The sequence below is a fragment of the Symsagittifera roscoffensis genome, chromosome 3, assembly GCF_963678635.1.
Source record: "Symsagittifera roscoffensis chromosome 3, txSymRosc1.1, whole genome shotgun sequence".
Taxonomy (NCBI): domain Eukaryota; kingdom Metazoa; phylum Xenacoelomorpha; order Acoela; family Convolutidae; genus Symsagittifera; species Symsagittifera roscoffensis.
The window spans coordinates 4758471-4776535 of record NC_087064.1 but is presented as its reverse complement, the minus strand read 5'-3'; the positions used below and the strand labels follow the sequence as shown (position 1 = coordinate 4776535).

The 18065-nt window shown below is 38.9% G+C and overlaps 1 protein-coding gene across 1 annotated transcript in view; it reads right to left on the bottom strand.

Moving 5' to 3' along the window:
• The window catches only part of LOC134841967 (serine palmitoyltransferase 2-like), a 40016-nt gene extending 23145 nt beyond the window's left edge, over positions 1 to 16871 (bottom strand). Inside the window, exon 1 of the mRNA XM_063858078.1 lies at positions 16545 to 16871. Within this exon, the coding sequence (XP_063714148.1) occupies positions 16545 to 16730 (186 nt within the window). The 5' untranslated portion in view covers positions 16731 to 16871. The remainder of the gene's footprint in view (positions 1 to 16544) is intronic.
• Between the last annotated feature and the right edge of the window lie 1194 nt (positions 16872 to 18065).

The window sequence follows — 18065 nt, the reverse complement described above, 5'->3', positions numbered from 1 at the left end:
CGCTAGCATAATAATCGCATGCGTACTTTAACCGTGCATATAAATCTAAGCACATTGTTCAAGCTATGAAATTATTTCAGACTGAATCGATTCGCGAAAACCTTTAAGTTTTTTGAAGCAACCTATAAGACTTTGAAATAATTTAATTTCTTTCGTGGATCGAATCGGTTCGCGAAAAGTTTCAGTTTTTCTGAACAATCTTTTAATGCTATAAAACTTTGAAATATTTGAAGTTATTCCAAAAACCGAATCAGTTAGCGAAATTTTTTTCGAAGCAAGCAAATCAAGTTATAAAACTTCGAAATATTGCAAGTTATTTCGTGGACTTGATCGGTTCGCGAAAATCTTTGAGTTTTTTGAAGCAACCTATAAAATTTTGAAACAATTCGTGGACCAAATCGATTGGCGAAAAAAAAACAGTTTTTCTTAACAAGCTATTCAAGCCACGAAAAATTGAAGTTATTCCGTAGCTCGACGCATTTCGCGAAAAATTTGAGTTTTTTTAAGCAAGCTAATTAAGCGATGAAACTTTGAAAAGTTTCAAGTTCGTTCATAGAACGAATCGGTTTGCGAAAAATTTTCTCAGCAAGCTATTCAAACGATGAGACTTCGAACTGATTCTTGTTATTAATCATAGGGAATTGGTTCGCAAAAAAAATAAGTGTTCTATGCAAGCTAATCAAGTGATGAAGATATTTCAAGTTACCTCAGCGAATCGGTTTAAAAAAGTGGATTTTCTAAGCAAGACAATAACTGTTAAAGCTTGGTTGTTTCAGAGTGAAATGAATCTGTAAACGCAGAATTTTGTGGAAAACCTTGTCTAGCCTTGAAGTTGAATTGAGTTCATATTTTCTCAAAAAAGTTATTAAAAAATTCAGGCATTAAAATGTTGGAAACTTCTGGAAAAATTTTGCCACTAAAAGCCTCATAAACATTGAGTTCGATTGTTGCTCTGAATGATTCTTCAGATTTTTATCTAATTCTTCTGAAACGTCCCGCTCGATAGAAAGGTAAAACATGGCGTATATAGCGCATTCTGAATTTCATTTAATATTTAAGATGTAGAGGGAACATAGTGCTTACTGGACAGCAACCAGATAGTGCTGATTTGAATTATCCGGAAAAAAACGAACAAAATTAAAAATTTCAAACGCGTTTACTGTGATGCAATTTATTTCGTAAAATTTGGAACCAAATTTAACCATAAATGGGTCATGTTGGATTTTTTTAGTTAATCGAGATTTAAGCTACGGCTACCAAGTTAAATAATGGGAAATTTATACCAAAAAAGCTTCTTACTCAACCGCGTTCTGGAAAGTTGAAAACTCTTTAAATCTGTATAAGAGAATATACTATTGGTTGATAGCCAAAACGGTCATTTTTAGTAAATAACATTCAAAATCTTCGCTTAAAAAAGGTTTCGCTCAAATTTTTGGAAAACTTACTCTTGCAGAACATTGTTGAACCGAGTAAGAGGCTACTTTTGGTATCATTTTCTCATCATTTAATTTGGTAGTCTTGGCGTAATTCTTAATTATTTTAAAAAAGCCGAACTGACCTATTATTGGGTGAAATTTTGGTTCCGAATTCCGCAAAATAAATGCACCATGAAATATCTGGTCAAATTCTAAGCAACAATTCCTCTTTTCATTTTTGTCTTATCTTAACAGATTTTGAGTAGAACACGTTAAGTTTTCAATAATGTTCGTATTGTCCGGTTAATTTGAACCAGCACAGTACTCTCGTTATAGTATATTATTAATTTAGTAATTCTATATAATATATTATGCTATAATCTATAAAATTTTTCAAATTATAACCATCTTGAACACTGACACCATTAAAATTTAGAATCTGATAACCGATCAATTTAGAATATATACTTAGAATGATTTTCGCATAATAAAAATCAACATGCCAGACTAAAATGTTTATTATCAATTTTATTATCTAACGTTTATTTCCGTCTCACTGATAAACAAATTGATTTATTTCGTAACTTTTATTTGTTTCACCACAACTAGACTTGCGCATTATGTAATTTACATCTTAATAGCTATTACAAACCTAAAAATATACTTTTGATCCGATTTTTTCTGCAACTTTTTTAAATCATCGATTTCAAAATAATAATGGCCTACTTTTTATTTTTGAATACATGTATATTTAAAATACATGAAAACTGCTACTGCAACGCAAGAGTAGTATTCGTCGCGCTAAAAAAAAACTTCAAAGAAGAGTCTGATCTAGCATATCTAAAGCGAATCAGTAAAGAATGAAATTGAACCATATCGATTTTTTTTCTATCGACGAGCTTTTTGTCTTTCATTTCTTCTAAGGACGAAGGAGGGATTGGATTTTTAAGGCTCGCACACCATGTGCATATAAAATACTGGCATCGTACCGAGAATCTTAAATCGGGAAATATTTTCGTCGCGACTCCCCTGAGGCTAAGTAAATCTCCTAATTTGTCACATTCACTTTCAAATTTTCTTCATTTTAGTCTGGATTATAACAGCTCATTACATGGCGCAAAAACTGGCATTTTGCTACCTCTTTTAGTAATACATCAAAGCTAATAACTCCATGTAAGATTTGAATTTAATTCAATGTAGCTTAGAACAAAATTTCCCTCCTGCCTTTATATATGTATGTACTTGTTTTGGCGAAAAATGACTTGCAAGTTTTTACCGCAACTTTTAATTTCAGTTTTCGCATGATTTTAGAATTCACGTCTAAGTCAAATTCCACTTCTATAACCAATCGACCATTTTTCAGGGGATAAAAGAATGAGAAAGAAAAATGAAAAAAAAATTATGAAAAATGAATTCACATGTGGCAAATTGCCAACTAACTACTTCACATTTCGCTTCCAGATTAGTCTCGTTGTGTGAACAAATGGGACCGCAGAATACAAATATGGAGGTTGAGAAAAGCAGCATGAAAAGTTGAAGAACAAATTTACAAACAATACATTTTTCAAGTGACACACGTCGTTACGGTATGAACAAATAGACAGAGCATGAAGAAAACCAATTTAACGTATTTTGGAGATAGATGAACACCGCAGCTTATATTTTGTAAATAATGTCTATGTACACTAGCGTAGCTATTTAAGGTTGGCTTGGCGTCGTATTTCAAAAGGTTACGAAGAAGCAAATCATATTTCAAAACGTAAATTTCAAAATCCCATAAAAGCCTGAATCTGAAATGACCAAAAAAAACTTTGGTAGTTTTTTTTACAATTTTTCTTCTCCACATATTATTTTGTTTGCATTTATCAGGCATAGTTTAAAATCAAGCAGTCAAAAACACGTCTCCCGACCTTTGCCACGATCTTGCTTCAAAATTGGGCAGTTAAGGAAAGCTCCACCAGGAGAAGCTTCGAACTTATAAGTAACTCGAAAAAATTTCTCTGAAGTTTTCGGATAAAACTTGAACCTTTTACACAGAGGCACTTCGGGAACACAAGCAAAAAGAATCAGCAAACTTGACCTCTAAACTGCAACACTATACAAAATTAGATAAACCAGCTTCAGAAAAAAAAAGTTTGCTTTCTTATACACCCAATCATTTTTGTCGAGAATAATTTAGTACACAGAGACGAAGCAGAGCTTCTCACAACATACGATACCGACATTAAATGAGACGAAAGCCTATGACATGACAAAAAAAATTACAAAAACTCGAAAAAAGCTGATCTACCAAATTTTTACACGTTTGTCTCGAATGAAGCCCAATTCGATGAAAACATGCGGAAAAACTTTCAGCGTTAACTAAGCACTGAAAAAAGTTTACGAAGCGGTAACTAGGTCGACAATACTTTATACGTTCAAAAGTTTTTTATAATTAGACCGACAAAACTTTATATTTATGTTTTTCCCAAAGCTTACACACGCAAAATCTACCTTCATCGATGCAAAATGAAGTGACTGAACTAATATAATACACGCCCAACGGATTTTAAAATGCGAAAAAAAAACATAATTCGAGTTGGTAAAAAAATACGACCAGCATATAAAACAAATTTCGAAAAAAAAAATAAAAACATAGAGGTGAAGCTGAGCTTCGCACCACTTGCGATACAACATTTATAAGATGAGTGCACCATGACAGTAAAAAATAAGCAAACAGACCTTAAACAAGGTTACTAATGAAGAAGCAAGTGGAAAAACTATTTTAAAAAAATTAAAAAACAAAAAAGCATTTTTTGTGCTTGCTTTTATTTAAGTTTTTCAAAGAGATCTTAAGGACGTTTGAATTTTGGAAGACAAAAAATGGTGTAGTGTCTTATGGATCTCAAAACTACTACACTTTAAGAAAAAAAATCAGTAAATAAGCCGACAGAATTGAAGGCGACTTCCAATAAGCTGAAACTTTAGTAAAAAAAAACCACGACAGATATATCAGTAGCTAAGGCAAAGTAGATTAGAGACCTGCTGAAGCTGGAAGTAACTTTTTGATATTTTCTAAGAATACAAACTGACGCTAAAACGGACAATATAAGAAATCGAAATATGCAAAAATTGCATAATTCACAAGTTGATGGCTTATTTCAACTGAAAAACTGGTCAAAAAATTATTACTTTGAAAATAACTGAAAAAATTTTTGGAAGCCAAAAATCGCGGAAAAACACCAAAATTTAAGCGAGGTGCGATTATATTATATTCCCGCCGCCTCAGATTTGGGAGGGTAGTTTTCGAGAACGGTCAAAAAACGGTCAAAAATCGAAACTTTGACTTCTCTGAGGGCCATAACTTCTGATTTAAAGCCATTTGGGCGTATCTGCTAATGCAGGGGAGCTCCACACAACCCGTCCTTTCGATTGAACTAATAGATTTTAAAAAACAGATTCGGGAGGCTAGTTTTCGAGAAAAGTCAAAAAGTTTCAAAAATCGGTCATAAATTCAAAAGTTTGACTTTTCCGAATGCCACAACAATTTATGTCAACAAATTGGATAGAGCCCATTATGGAACGAAACTTCGCATAACCTGCTCTCTCCATTGATCCCATGAAATCAGATTTCGAAGGGTAGTTTGAAAAAACTGTCTTAAAATCAAAATCTCCATTTCCCGAGGGCCATTTATTTTTGTATTAATAACTTTGGGAGTAGCGCTTATGCAGAGGAGCGTCAATAAACTATTCCATCCATTGAACCTAAAATGTTCAGATTTGGGAGGGTAGTTTTCGAGAAAAGTCAATAAGTTTCAAAACCGGTAAAAAAAATCGAAAGTTTTGACCTTTCGAGGACCATAATATTTGGGCGTCAAAAAAATAGGGCACAGTTGCTGATATAGGAGAGCTTTTCGCAACTCGTGCTCCTTATTGAATCCAAAATATCAAACTTTGAAGGGGTAGTTTTTATGAAAAGCTTTAAAAAATGAGTCAAAAACTCCCTCAACACATTTTTTCGAAGTCTGCAGAAATATTTGGGTTGCAGCGCAAATGTAAATGTAAGCGAGAGTATAAATGCATATAAAACTGAACCAAAATATAAATGCATATAAGGACAGTAGCCAAGCGTATACATGGTGCAACCCGGCGGGTTCGGCGCCGGTTCGATTCCCGACTAAGTCATTTCCTTTCTAGAACTCAAATATGCACCGAACTTGATGGGATGCTCCGTAACCAGGTTCGATCCCCCCCAAAACCTATTTTAACCGACTTTTCGCCCTAATTTGGTTCAGCCTTGATTAAGGTTGACCTTTAAAAAGAGAAATTTGTCTCAAGGACAAATACTGGCCATTTTTGCAGCTTGCTTTGAGTTATGCAGTTTTGTGTGGCCGATGTTACCGATGTTAACAATAAAAAAGTTTGTTGAAAATATCATTATATTACGAAATTTCCACAATTATTTTTCCGATAAAATACTCGTTAATTCAAGTGTTTGAAAACAGATTTTATTACTAAGTGTGGAGATTGACGCGCACATTTTGGCGCCCCACAAGGGACACGAGGAATCGACGTGTTCTCTGAAGCAGTTTTGGCTGCAGTCGCAAAAGCAACAAGAAGAAGAAAATTCGAGAGCTCATTCGAAGCTTACCAAAAGCAACCAAGCTGTGAAAAGCTTCCAAAAGGTCATCGATAGCAAAGAAGAAAAGCTCCGTTGCTTAGAGCTGAAATTCGGCCGTTTTTGCATGAAGAAGAGGAAGAAAAGGAGACGAAGGAGTCCGACTCGTCTGAACCGGAATCGAAGAAAAATCCTCCCCCTCTTGTGACGCAGCGAACACTGAGCCTTGTTATTATCGGAGACGACGAAGAAGCTCCAAAAGAACAAGAAGAATCTGTAGCTGGGGAGAATCTTCAGGCGTAAAGATGAAGAACAGATGCAAGAATTCTTAAAACAGGTATCCTGACTGTCAACAACAGACGTATTGTGCAAGTACAAGTCAACTGCAGACGTTTTGTGTAAGTTAGAGTAGTGATTGCTGAACAATTTCTCTGTGACTGACCGAAGGCTTGACAACCCGAAACCGGTGCACTCAATCTCCAAAAACTGTAAGACTAGTCTAATCTTTACAAACCATTCTTTGCAATAAAATTACGTACGATGTGTTATTGTGTATCCCAACTCAAAGCAAGCTACAAGTGGTAATTTTCCCGAAACCAAAAAATTTTGGGTGATTGTGAACGGATTGAAAATCCAGAAAAACGTAACATAGACAAGAGGTACTGGACTAGTTTTTTGGATTGGTTTACGACTCGAACCTGCTGACCAACATTTTCCGAAAAATTTTGGGAAAGTAAAAAATTTCCAAAAAATTGTCAAAACGTCCCCATAATTCTGCGAAACTGTGCTGTAACATGACACCAACCTTATGGTAAGTGGTCTGGTAGCGAAATATCAGGCAAATTAAGTTGAGTTTTTTCAGCCTCAGGTTTTTTCCGCGTGTGTTGTTGGAACTTAACCAATTTGCCTGATCCCCCACCCACATTGGTGAAACGGAAAGCCAGTACGCTTCAAGTAAATCTAAGCCGTTTCAGCCCGTCCGATTATTGACTTCGTTGCGCGACACTAACGTTAAGTGGTACGGTGATATTAAGTGAGTTAAGTTGAATTCTTTCATCATCAGGTTTACTCCGTGTGCGTTGTTGGAGTTCAACCGACCTACTTAATTTCCCCACCCCATTGGTTCAAGTAAATCTAAGCCGTTTCAGCCCGTCCGATTATTGACTTCGTTGCGCGACACTAATGTTAAGTGGTCAGGTACGGTGATATTAAGTGAGTTAAGTTGAATTCTTTCATCCTCAGGTTTTTTCCGCGTGTGTTGTTGGAACTTAACCAATTTGCCTGATCCCCCACCCACATTGGTGAAACGGAAAGCCAGTACGCTTCAAGTAAATCTAAGCCGTTTCAGCCCGTCCGATTATTGACTTCGTTGCGCGACACTAATGTTAAGTGGTCAGGTACGGTGATATTAAGTGAGTTAAGTTGAATTCTTTCATCCTCAGGTTTACTCCGTGTGCGTTGTTGGAGTTCAACCGACCTACTTAACTTCCCCCACCCCATTGGTACTTTAGCGTAACGTAGCCGTCGCATAGGTCTCTTGAGTGCATGGTATTCATTCTTCTAGGAGCCAGTTCCTTGGATCACGCACTCCGTATACTATCCGCACCGTCTCAAAAGCGCGTGAAAGAGACTTGTTTCACATAGCCCGGTTTAAGCTTTAACTTTAACGCCAGGGATTCGCAGAAAACTATCCAATACTATCTGCACCACTTTTTGTCGAATCGGAAAGATCTAGTTATTTGGCACGACGCCATAAATAACTCCATTAGTAAGCATCGCAGTAACAACAACCGTAGTTTGAGTACTGACCAACTTAAGAGCCTTCTTTTGAGATACAAGGAGAATATTACCGCTATTGTATACTGTCGCCGCAACGGTACGGACAATATAGAAAAAGACGTGAAAAAGACAGGTATTCTCGTTCTTAGCATAGTTGAGGATTTTATCTCAAAGCGAAAGGCCAAAGATCAAATACTTATCGAAAAGTATCAAGAGCTGCACCAGCCCCCTTCCCTTGAGTTGAAGACTCTGTTGTTACTTAGACGATACAGTGCTGACCTAAGTACACTGAAAGCTAAGAAGAAGCGGAACCGTTTGTCGCCTAAAAATCGTAAAGCGATTCACAACAGACTTAAAGCATTAAAACTTCAAGTTACTCCCCCTTGTAAGTTATTGATGTATTAGAGTATTTTGTGGATTTACTTAAGTGAAAATAAAGTATTTTCTGAGAGTCGTTTATTTCTGAAAATATTAAGCATGGAAGTTAAGTTTCAGAAGAAAATTAAGAAGTTGTTTGAGAAACGTAGCAATCTCGAAAACGAACTTTATAAATGCCATGAAATAATTTTAGAATACAAAGAGAGTCAGAGTCGTTGCTCAAAAATTGATACCTAAATTGAAAAATGTAGGAACTACATAGAACAAGCGGTCGAGATAAACAATTAGTTGATTGATATGGCTGCAAAAAAAACCAATCCCGACGAATTGATACCGGCACAGGATATGTGGCTTCATAAATTGACTCAAAGCAACGATAAAGTTTTACAGGAAGCTATCACATATAAAACAAGTTTTGAGGCAGTAACAGAGCCGGACAACAAAGATAGCAGCTCAAAAGTTTCTCAACATTCTGAAAAAAGTGAAAAACCCCAGTCGCATAAAACAGATACCCGCTCTAAGGTGTCACACCGAAGCAGCCGACATCATCAATCGGGTTCTCAGAAATCTAGTCGTTATACCGCCGCTCCGTCGAAAACACTTTCTGAGAAAAAGCGCGACTTAATGATTTTAAAGAAACAACAAGAGGAACTTGAGAGGCAGGCAAAGGTATCATTAAGACTGAAAGAGCAGCAAAACAAGATGAAACAATATATTTTAGAACAACAAAGCAGTTTAGAGTTGGAAGAATTGGCTGAAGAACACAGGAAAAAACTGGCAGAAATTGAGTTGAAAGGGCTTGAGTTAGAAGATGAGTTGTCGGAAATCAGCGAGAATGCTGAGGAAAGTGGTTTAACTCGAACCTCTCCACAACTAACAATAGACGAAAAGGATCGTACGCGTCACTGGGTCGAATCTGTCGACCACAATCAGCCTGATGCTGTTGTAGTTCCCAATCAAGAGCAGCACGTTCGTTCAACAGCTCCTGAGGCAACTTATCCTGCATCAACAAATTACTTGTCCTCATCAAGTTTTACAGGAGTGAATGATGGCCAGGCAGCTTCTAGTGATCCGGGATTGTATTACAGTAACCACATTCACGGACAATAACATAATTTGTCGAATTTGGTCCGATCGCAGGTTTCCGTTAACAATCCAGTAGGGTTACAGCAGGTCATTCAACCTGTTTCTGATGATTTGCCTCAGCAAACTTTTTTGTCCCCTCATCCAGTGCTAGGCAATTCAAACTCAGGGTCAGTAGTCCCGGTAACTTCTGAAAACTATTTTGCTCCACCAATATCTGCAGAAGTTCGTTCTGGTGTAGCACCGTTCGTTCCTGCATCAACAGCAGTTAATCAGGTTTCTTTAAATCATCACACTACAGGATCAGTAGTAGCTGGCTACCAAGCACCTGTAATCCCATCACAACAACATATGGGTGTTCCCGTTAGTAGTTATAACTTTTCAAGTGACCACTATAATCCTTATAGTAATTTGTGGAGACCAGCTGTTGCTGCCCCTTTAATGTCAGCTCAACAACACTACGTTCCTTCGACAACTGTTTTTTCCGCAGTAACTCCGATTGTTCCTACGAATAATTTTGTTCCTTACACAAGTGGAGGGACTGTGTTCTTTGCACAGCCTGAAATTTCTTCACAAGCTAATCAACCGTTCGTTCCTGATTGTCACGGTAATTCTTCGAGTTACACACCGCCAACTCCCGGTAATTCACCTGGTGCAGACGTCGAGCGTCCACTTTCGACCCGAGAGTTGGTTCATATACTCATGCACAGCCGAAAATATCATCTCCCTGAGTGGAAGCTGACCCAGTTCGATGGCAACCCACTTAATTGGCATGAGTGGTTTGGAGAGTTCATATCGACGGTCGATTCTGCCATACTCAGTGACGATGAAAAGCTTACCTATCTGAAAACGCTCGTAGTGGGTAAAGCGAAATCCGCAATCGCTGAGTATAGCTATAGCGGAGTACTATATAAAGACGCATTAGCAACTCTTCAAAGAAAGTTCGGGCAGCCGCATGCTGTAGTAGGGGCTCATCTAGATAAATTGAGTAATTTTCCGCCGCTGAAAATGCATAACTCGGAAAATGTAATTGGATTTTCCTCTGCAATTTCTGGACTTGTTGCCGTATTCAAGTCTCTGTCTTTTAACGACGACCTGAAAAGTGCTAACTTACTGAATCAAGCTGTGAGTAAGCTTCCCCCGAACCTTAAGGAGGCATGGTCGATGCAAACCGTAAGACGCCAATGGCATAGACCAACTCTGCTAGATTTCTGCTAGCTTAAAGAAAAGGCGGAGGGTCATGAGAGGCTAAAAACGATCAATTCTAAGGGTAAGTCTGAAGAACCAGTTAAGCAAAAAGTAGGTACGAAAGTGTTTGCTAGTAACGCAAATGTAAGTAATAAGACTAAGGAAAAACCAAAGTACCCTCCATGTTCTGTATGTAAAGGTCAACACGCTCTTTTGAATTGCGCCGTATTCAAAGAGAAAAACGCTACGCAGCGAGCGAAACATGTAGCCGAACATAAACTTTGCTTTGCATGTTTACAGAGCAATCACAGTTTTCGTAATTGTAGCAAGGCCAGAAAGTGCCCCAAGCCAAATTGTGAAAGCACGCACAACGTACTCTTACATGGAGCGGAGAAAATTTTTCCTCCTAAGGATACTAAAAGTTCCCCGGCGTCAGGTAACGCAAACTCTAAACATGTATCGACTAACGCTGCCGTCGGCGATATTCATAGCCAGGAGTCAACTAAAGGCCTCCTGCCAGTTGCATCACTCGCCGTCTCTTCGGATGCGACGATTACTAATGCCCTAGCTCTTTGCGATAGTGCTTCCACGCACTCATGGGTATCCGCCGATCTCGTAAAACGCCTCCATTTGGTTGGCATTCCCGTTAACCTCACCATAAATGGATTTAATTCCACGAGCTTGATGAAAACTCATCAAGTAAGTTTTCAAGTTTCCGCCGAAACGAATAATAGTGAATTTTCGTTTTCTTTTCGAGCTTATGTTAAGGATCATATTCGTATTGGATCGGATAGCATAAGCATTCCCGAATTACAGGAAAAATACCCGCAGTTGGCTCCGATCAAAACTATACATTATAAGTATGAGGACGTCGAAATAATTATTGGACAGGATTTCTACCATGCCATAAGACCCGTTGAGTACCTTCTGGGGGAGGACTCTATTTCACCGTGCGCCGTACGCCTTCCGATAGGTTGGGTTTTAAGTGGTCCGTTACCTCCGTCCTTTAAGTCGAACTCGTCTTGCTTTAAGTGTGTTGTCGAAGACATGTCTCTTGCGGACCAAATTAAAACTTGGTACGAGTTGGTGTCATATGGAGCCTTCAAGCAGGTAGATGCCCGTTCCGCCGCCGACAAACGAGCTTTGTCCGTTTTGAAAAATGACACCTTTCACGATGGTGAGAGGTACATTGTACCAATGCTTTGGAACGATAAGGAAAGTAGTTTACCGAATAACTGTTTTTCCTCCTTAGCTCAATTAAAGTCTTTGGAAAAGAGGCTAGATAAGGATCCGTCGCTCCGTGAAAAATACGCCGAAACAATTAGAAAAGATATACAAAAAGGATATGTCATAACCGTTAAGGCACACGATCCCAAATCACGAGCCGATCGTGAGTGGTATCTCCCGCATCACCCGGTGTTGAACCCGAATAAACCCGGTAAGGTGCGCCGAGTCCTCAATGGGGCATCGAAGTGTCATGGCGCTTCCTTGAACAAATCTCTGTTGGTTGGCCCGGATCTCCTTCAAAACCTCATTTTTGTACTTTTAAGATTCCGTCAGCATAAATACGCCGTTTCAGCTGACATTGAAGGGATGTTTTTACAGGTTGGAGTCCGGGAAGAAGATCAAGCTTCTCTTCGTTTTTTGTGGCGGGAGGACCCCACATCAAGTGTGGTAGTTCACCAATATACGCGTCACATTTTTGGTGCTCGTGACTCGCCGACTTGTGCGAATTTTGCTTTGCAGAAGACTGCATCGGATAACCAAGCTGAGTACCCCGAAGCTGCTTCGGCTGTTGTCCAGAAGTTTTATATGGATGATTATCTGGATTCTTTTCAAAACAGAGATGACGCTTTGAAATTAGGTAGGGATTTAATCTCGTTGCTTAAACTAGGTGGGTTTCGTCTGACAAAATTTGTCAGCAACGTGCCCGACGTAACAACCGCTCTTGATCCGGACAACCGTGAGTCCAATTCCTCTGTTAAAGATATTTGTGCGAGTCCAGACCAGTCGTCGCATGTTCTCGGTCTTAAGTGGGATCACGTAAAAGATACCTTAATCGTTAGTAGAGGGGTTGATCGTCCACTAGACAAAGCAATCACTCAGCGTACCGTGTTGAGTTTTGTTTCCTCTGTTTTTGATCCGATTGGGTTAGTGGCTCCGTATACCGTGAAGGCTCGCCTTCTATTAAAAGATATCTGGCGAATCAGCGGTCAAAAATGGGACGATGATCTGCCAGAGGAAATCAAAAAGCAATTCCTTGAGTGGCACTCAAGTCTTCATTTGTTAGGTTCTCTGACAATACCTCGCAGCTATTTCACTGATCCTTTCGACCGAATAGAACTTCACATGTTCGGTGATAGTTCGCAGGATGTTTTCTGTGCCGTCGCTTTCCTTCGTGCGCGACTTGTTAGCTCCCATCAGACCGAATTAGCCTTTGTGTTTGGCAAAGCCCGCGTCCCGCCTATGAAAGCGCTTTCTATTCCAAAGTTAGAGCTTCAAGCGGCTCTTCTTGCAACCCGCTTAAAAGAAGAAATTTTGAAAGGTCTCACTTTCAAAGTTACGGATATTTTCATGTGGACAGATAGTACCACTGTTCTTCAGTGCCTTCACTCTTGTAGTAAACTACCCGTTTTTGTTGGTAATCGCACTGGTGAGATTCTGGAGTCTACCAGCACTGATCAGTGGCATCACATACTTAGCGGTGATAACCCAGCTGATACCGGTACACGAGGGATTTCTTCGGAAGCCCTCAAGGAAAGCAGCTGGGTTAATGGCCCTAGTATATTGAGAACAACTGATTGGCCGTTCAAGCCCGATACAAGGGTTATCGATAAAATAAGACTCAAAGGACCATCATGTGATATCGACATTTGTCTGGAAAATTCGTCAAATTTCGTCGTCGATGTTTTGACAGAAGAAAATCTTCCCTTCGGAAAATGGGAGAGATTCAATTCAATTGTAAAATACAAACGCGCAGTAGCATTTTTGTTAGGATGGCTGCCATCCCATAAACATTTCCGGTCGAGTATATTAAAAATTACAGACCCGTCTGAAATGGATTTTGCTGAACAGAAGCTCATTTACCTGTCCCAGGGTGAGACATTCCCTAGTGAGCTAAAACTACTAAGATCCGGTAAAGTTATCATTAGGAATAGTCGGATCGCCAAGTATTCGCCGTTCATTGGACCAGCTGGCATCCTTCGCTCGACTGGGCGCATCAGCCGCTTGGTTTATTCCGATTTCGATAGCAAGCATACGATTATACTTGATGCACGTCACGCGGTTGTTCGGTTATTGGTTCAGCACTTGCACGTTAGGAATTTCCATCAAGGCTTGGATTACATGCGTGCGGTGGTTAATTTGAAGTACGTTGTGTTAAATTTGCGATGGTTGCTGCGAAACATTGAAAATACTTGCGTTGCTTGCCGAAAACGCAAAGCGCAAACAGTAACTCATATTATGGCTGATCTGCCCATTGAAAGGCTGGGTTACAAGCAACCTCCTTTCACTAACACAGGTGTCGACTACTTTGGGCCGTTCCTAGTTCCAATCCGCAGAAGTACGGAAAAGAGGTGGGGTTTTTTGTTCACCTGTCTCACCACTAGAGCGGTGCATATTGAAGTGGTCCCCTCGCTCGACACAAGCTCTTGTGTGATGGGCGTAGAGAGGTTTATTGCACGTCGCGGTACTCCGACTACCATCATGTCCGACAACGGAACGAACTTTGTTGGCGCTCAGAAAGAGCTCTTAGCTTGCATTGAGAGTTGGAACAAGCTAGCACCCGCTGTTTTTGTTCAGAAAGGGATCAAGTGGAAATTCAATCGACCCAGCGCACCGCACCATGGTGGCTCCTCGGAGCGATTAGTTCGGAGTGTTAAGCGCGTCTTGTATGATATCCTAGGCAACAGGAGAGTAACTGAGGAGGTTCTAGGAACCACGCTGTGCCTTGTTGAGCAATCACTTAACGCTAGAACGATAACAGCCGTTAGTTTCGATCCGCTAGATCTAGAGGCGTTGACCCCGAATCATTTTATCCTTGGTCAACACGCAGCGAGTTTTCCGTCGCTAAGTTTCGAAGAAAACTTCGACCATAAGAAGCGGTTCGCCAGAGCGCAATCATACGCTAACGCAATATGGACACGATGGATGCGGGAACACGTTCCTTCCCTCAATAGGAGGGCAAAGTGGCACAACCAGTCAGACGTTAAGTTGAAAGCCGGCGACTTGGTTTGGGTCATAGAGCCTGACACTCCGCGTGGACATTTTCCACTCGCACGTATCCTAAAATTGCACTATGGCAAGGACGGATGCGCGAGATCCGCCGACATAAAGACTGTTACGAGCGAACTGACCCGCCCGACCGTAAAGCTCGCTCCCGTTCTTCCTTGTTTAGGGGTGGAGGATGTTGCAGCGCAAATGTAAATGTAAGCAAGAGTATAAATGCATATAAAACTGAACCAAAATATAAATGCATATAGGGACAGTAGCCAAGCGTATACATGGTGCGTCCCGGCGGGTTCGGCGCCGGTTCGATTCCCGACTAAGTCATTTCCTTTCTAGAACTCAAATATGCACCGAACTTGATGGGATGCTCCGTAACCAGGTTCGATCCCCCCCAAAACCTATTTTAACCGTCTTTTCGCTCTAATTTGGTTCAGCCTTAATTAAGGCTGACCTTTAAAAAGAGCAATTTGTCTCAAGGACAAATACTGGCCATTTTTGCAGCTTGCTTTGAGTTATGCAGTTTTGTGTGGCCGATGTTACCGATGTTAACAATAAAAAAGTTTGTTAAAAATATCATTATATTACGAAATTTCCAGAGTTATTTTTCCGATAAAATACTCGTTAATTCAAGTGTTTGAAAACAGATTTTATTACGAAGTGTGGAGAGTGACGCGCACAGTGGGGTAAAGGTAAAAAGAGACTGGGGGATTATATGGGCATACTGGGGAAGGGAAGAACTCTCCAAAAAAAACACGGAACCATACATTTTCATAATACCAGTTTTTATCAAATAGGAACTAGATAATTTGGAAACTAAACCGACAGCGCTTAAGTCAACAACCATGGAACCGAAAAATCATCAGCAGAACTACTTAATAAAACATACCAAAAAATAAGTGGTACCCGGTAACTAAATTGAAATTTTCATGAAATTGAGCATCTTAACAATTGATTTAACTGATTTCGTTAAACTAGTTGTTAACAAGAAGAAAGTCTGTATTCCGACTTGATAACGCTTGCTTATCGCAAGCGTAAAAAGTAGACATGCTCAAAATATGTCTGCGATTAGTCTCTTGTAGATCTTCCAGTCAACGAAATCACTCAATGATTCTGTTAAACAAGTTATTTATGTGGAAAAGTCTATGTTCCAATTTGTAACGCTTGCTAACCGCAAGTGTAAATACTTACAAGAGGCAATCTAAGAATAGTGATTCCACGGGGAAATGCTCTGAAAAATCAAACACCAAAAAATATAATTTGCTTATTTACACCCAGTAAATAATTAGTTTTTCTATACAAAATAAGGAAAATTTTATCAACTCACATACGCCGTTTCGACGAAGGATCCACAAAAATCTGCAAAAAAGATCACAAGCCCGAAAACGTTCTTCGGAAAATTAAAAAGTAATAAAACTTATTTGTGGTGACCCTGTTGACGTCATAGATCATTTTGAAGAAAAAAAGACGAGAAAACGCAACAACATATATCATTCCAAATCAAACGGGAAACCCGATAGATGAAAAACCTGCCAGAAAAAAAAACAAATTTGATCCTCCGACCTCCCGCTCAATCGTAAGGCCGAATCAACAATTTACATCAAAATACGTTCTTACACATTCGTAAAATTTGTCAGCTGGATGAAAATGTAGATTCCAGTTTCTGCATATGTAATGATATCAGCTCTACAAAAACGTGATTGGTTTTCTGAGCAGTCTATGAAGAGTTTATTAATTTTTCTCCAAAATAACAAAAAATTTCAAGTTTAACGAATGTAAAGACACACAATTTTGCTTTCAAGCCACTGATTTACGCCCTAATCTGTTGTTCAGATTATCACGTAATAAGTACTTAGGGAGTCTGCAAAAAAATCGCTTACCGCATTTCTTGGAAGCGTGCTGTGATCGTGTTTTAGTCCGTTTTTCTTCTTGGGGACAGACGGGTTATTCGCACCCATGTTGAAGTCCCATCCCTGCTGCTGAAGCGCCACCCCCTCCGCGCCTCCTGCTGCCAAGACAACACCACTAGTCTCATTGACTGTCTCTTCCTCCTCTAGAATCGGCATCGCAACTGTCCAAACAGCTATTCAAGATCGAACAAATCAATTGATTTCTAAGCCGACTAATGATGAGAACGAAAAGGTCAACATTAAACAAGTAAGGTCAATGGCCGAAGAAAAACATGGTCTCACCTGAAAACAAAAAAAACTATTGGCAAAAATCTTTCTGATGATTCTAGACATGAAGAAATATCAACACAATGCTATTTATTGCTTTAAATCCATTTATATCACCAACGCCATAGTGTAAACTGTAAACCTTTTAAATTGTGAGCCAGTTTGAATCAAAATCGAGAAATTCTAAGCTTTTTTGGAATCCCAATTCAAAACAAGCACAGGATCGGTACAATCTGAAAAATCAACCTGTAGAGAACTCAATTATTGTTCCGACTATTATTCCGTCAAAATTCGAGCGAAGAAAAGCTTTTCGTCAACGTTTTATCAAATCAATATTACTTAATTTTACTCAATTTAAATAAGTAATCGAAAAATATTACAAAATTTTAAGAACGAAAAAAAACTTTTGAGTTTTCCCAATTTTAAAATTATTAAATATGGAAAATTGTTACAAATGTTGCCTAATTTACTTTTAGCATCCAACTTCTAGGCTTTCATTTAGATTCTGTCATCGCGCAAAAAAAAAGAATCAATTTGAAAAAATTTTGTTAGTAGTTTTTTACCAATATGGTTTGAATATTCTGTGCTACTTGCACAGCAACCGGCTATCCTTGTTGCAACATTTACAAACTTCTGAAACTGTACAAAAACTAAACCTTGTAAGCCATACAAAAGCAGTTTTATCCGTATATATGACATAATTAATTACTAAATTAGCTGCAGAAAACATCTATTTAAAATGTGCCCAACATAACCAATAACATTAATTGGCTCCTTACTGAGTTATTCGACAACTGAGAGTAATTTTTTCAAAAAACTCTTTTAATTTCAATCATCATATATTGTTGACATTTCCGTTTGAGAAAACTGGATCAAAAACAACTTTTTTGTTTCATCGTAAAATCTAATACAGAGGCGAAACTGAGCTTCGCGCGACTTGCGATACAAATATGAATGACTATGAAAATCAAATGAGAAAATTCAAAAAATCGTTTTTGTCAATAAAAACTGTAAGAAAAGTCCAAAATATCCGGAAAAAAATTGCCTGCACCATTAGAAACTCTACAAAGAGCTTTGGGAATGCTATAAAGAATCCAAGTTTTCAAGAAAAGTATTTTTTGCGGAACTAAGCAGACAGACAATCTAAATTAGCCAAAAATCTCTATTTGCAAGAAAAACAGGTCTCAACTGGAATCAAATTCCCGAGCTTTGTCGTCTCAAGCA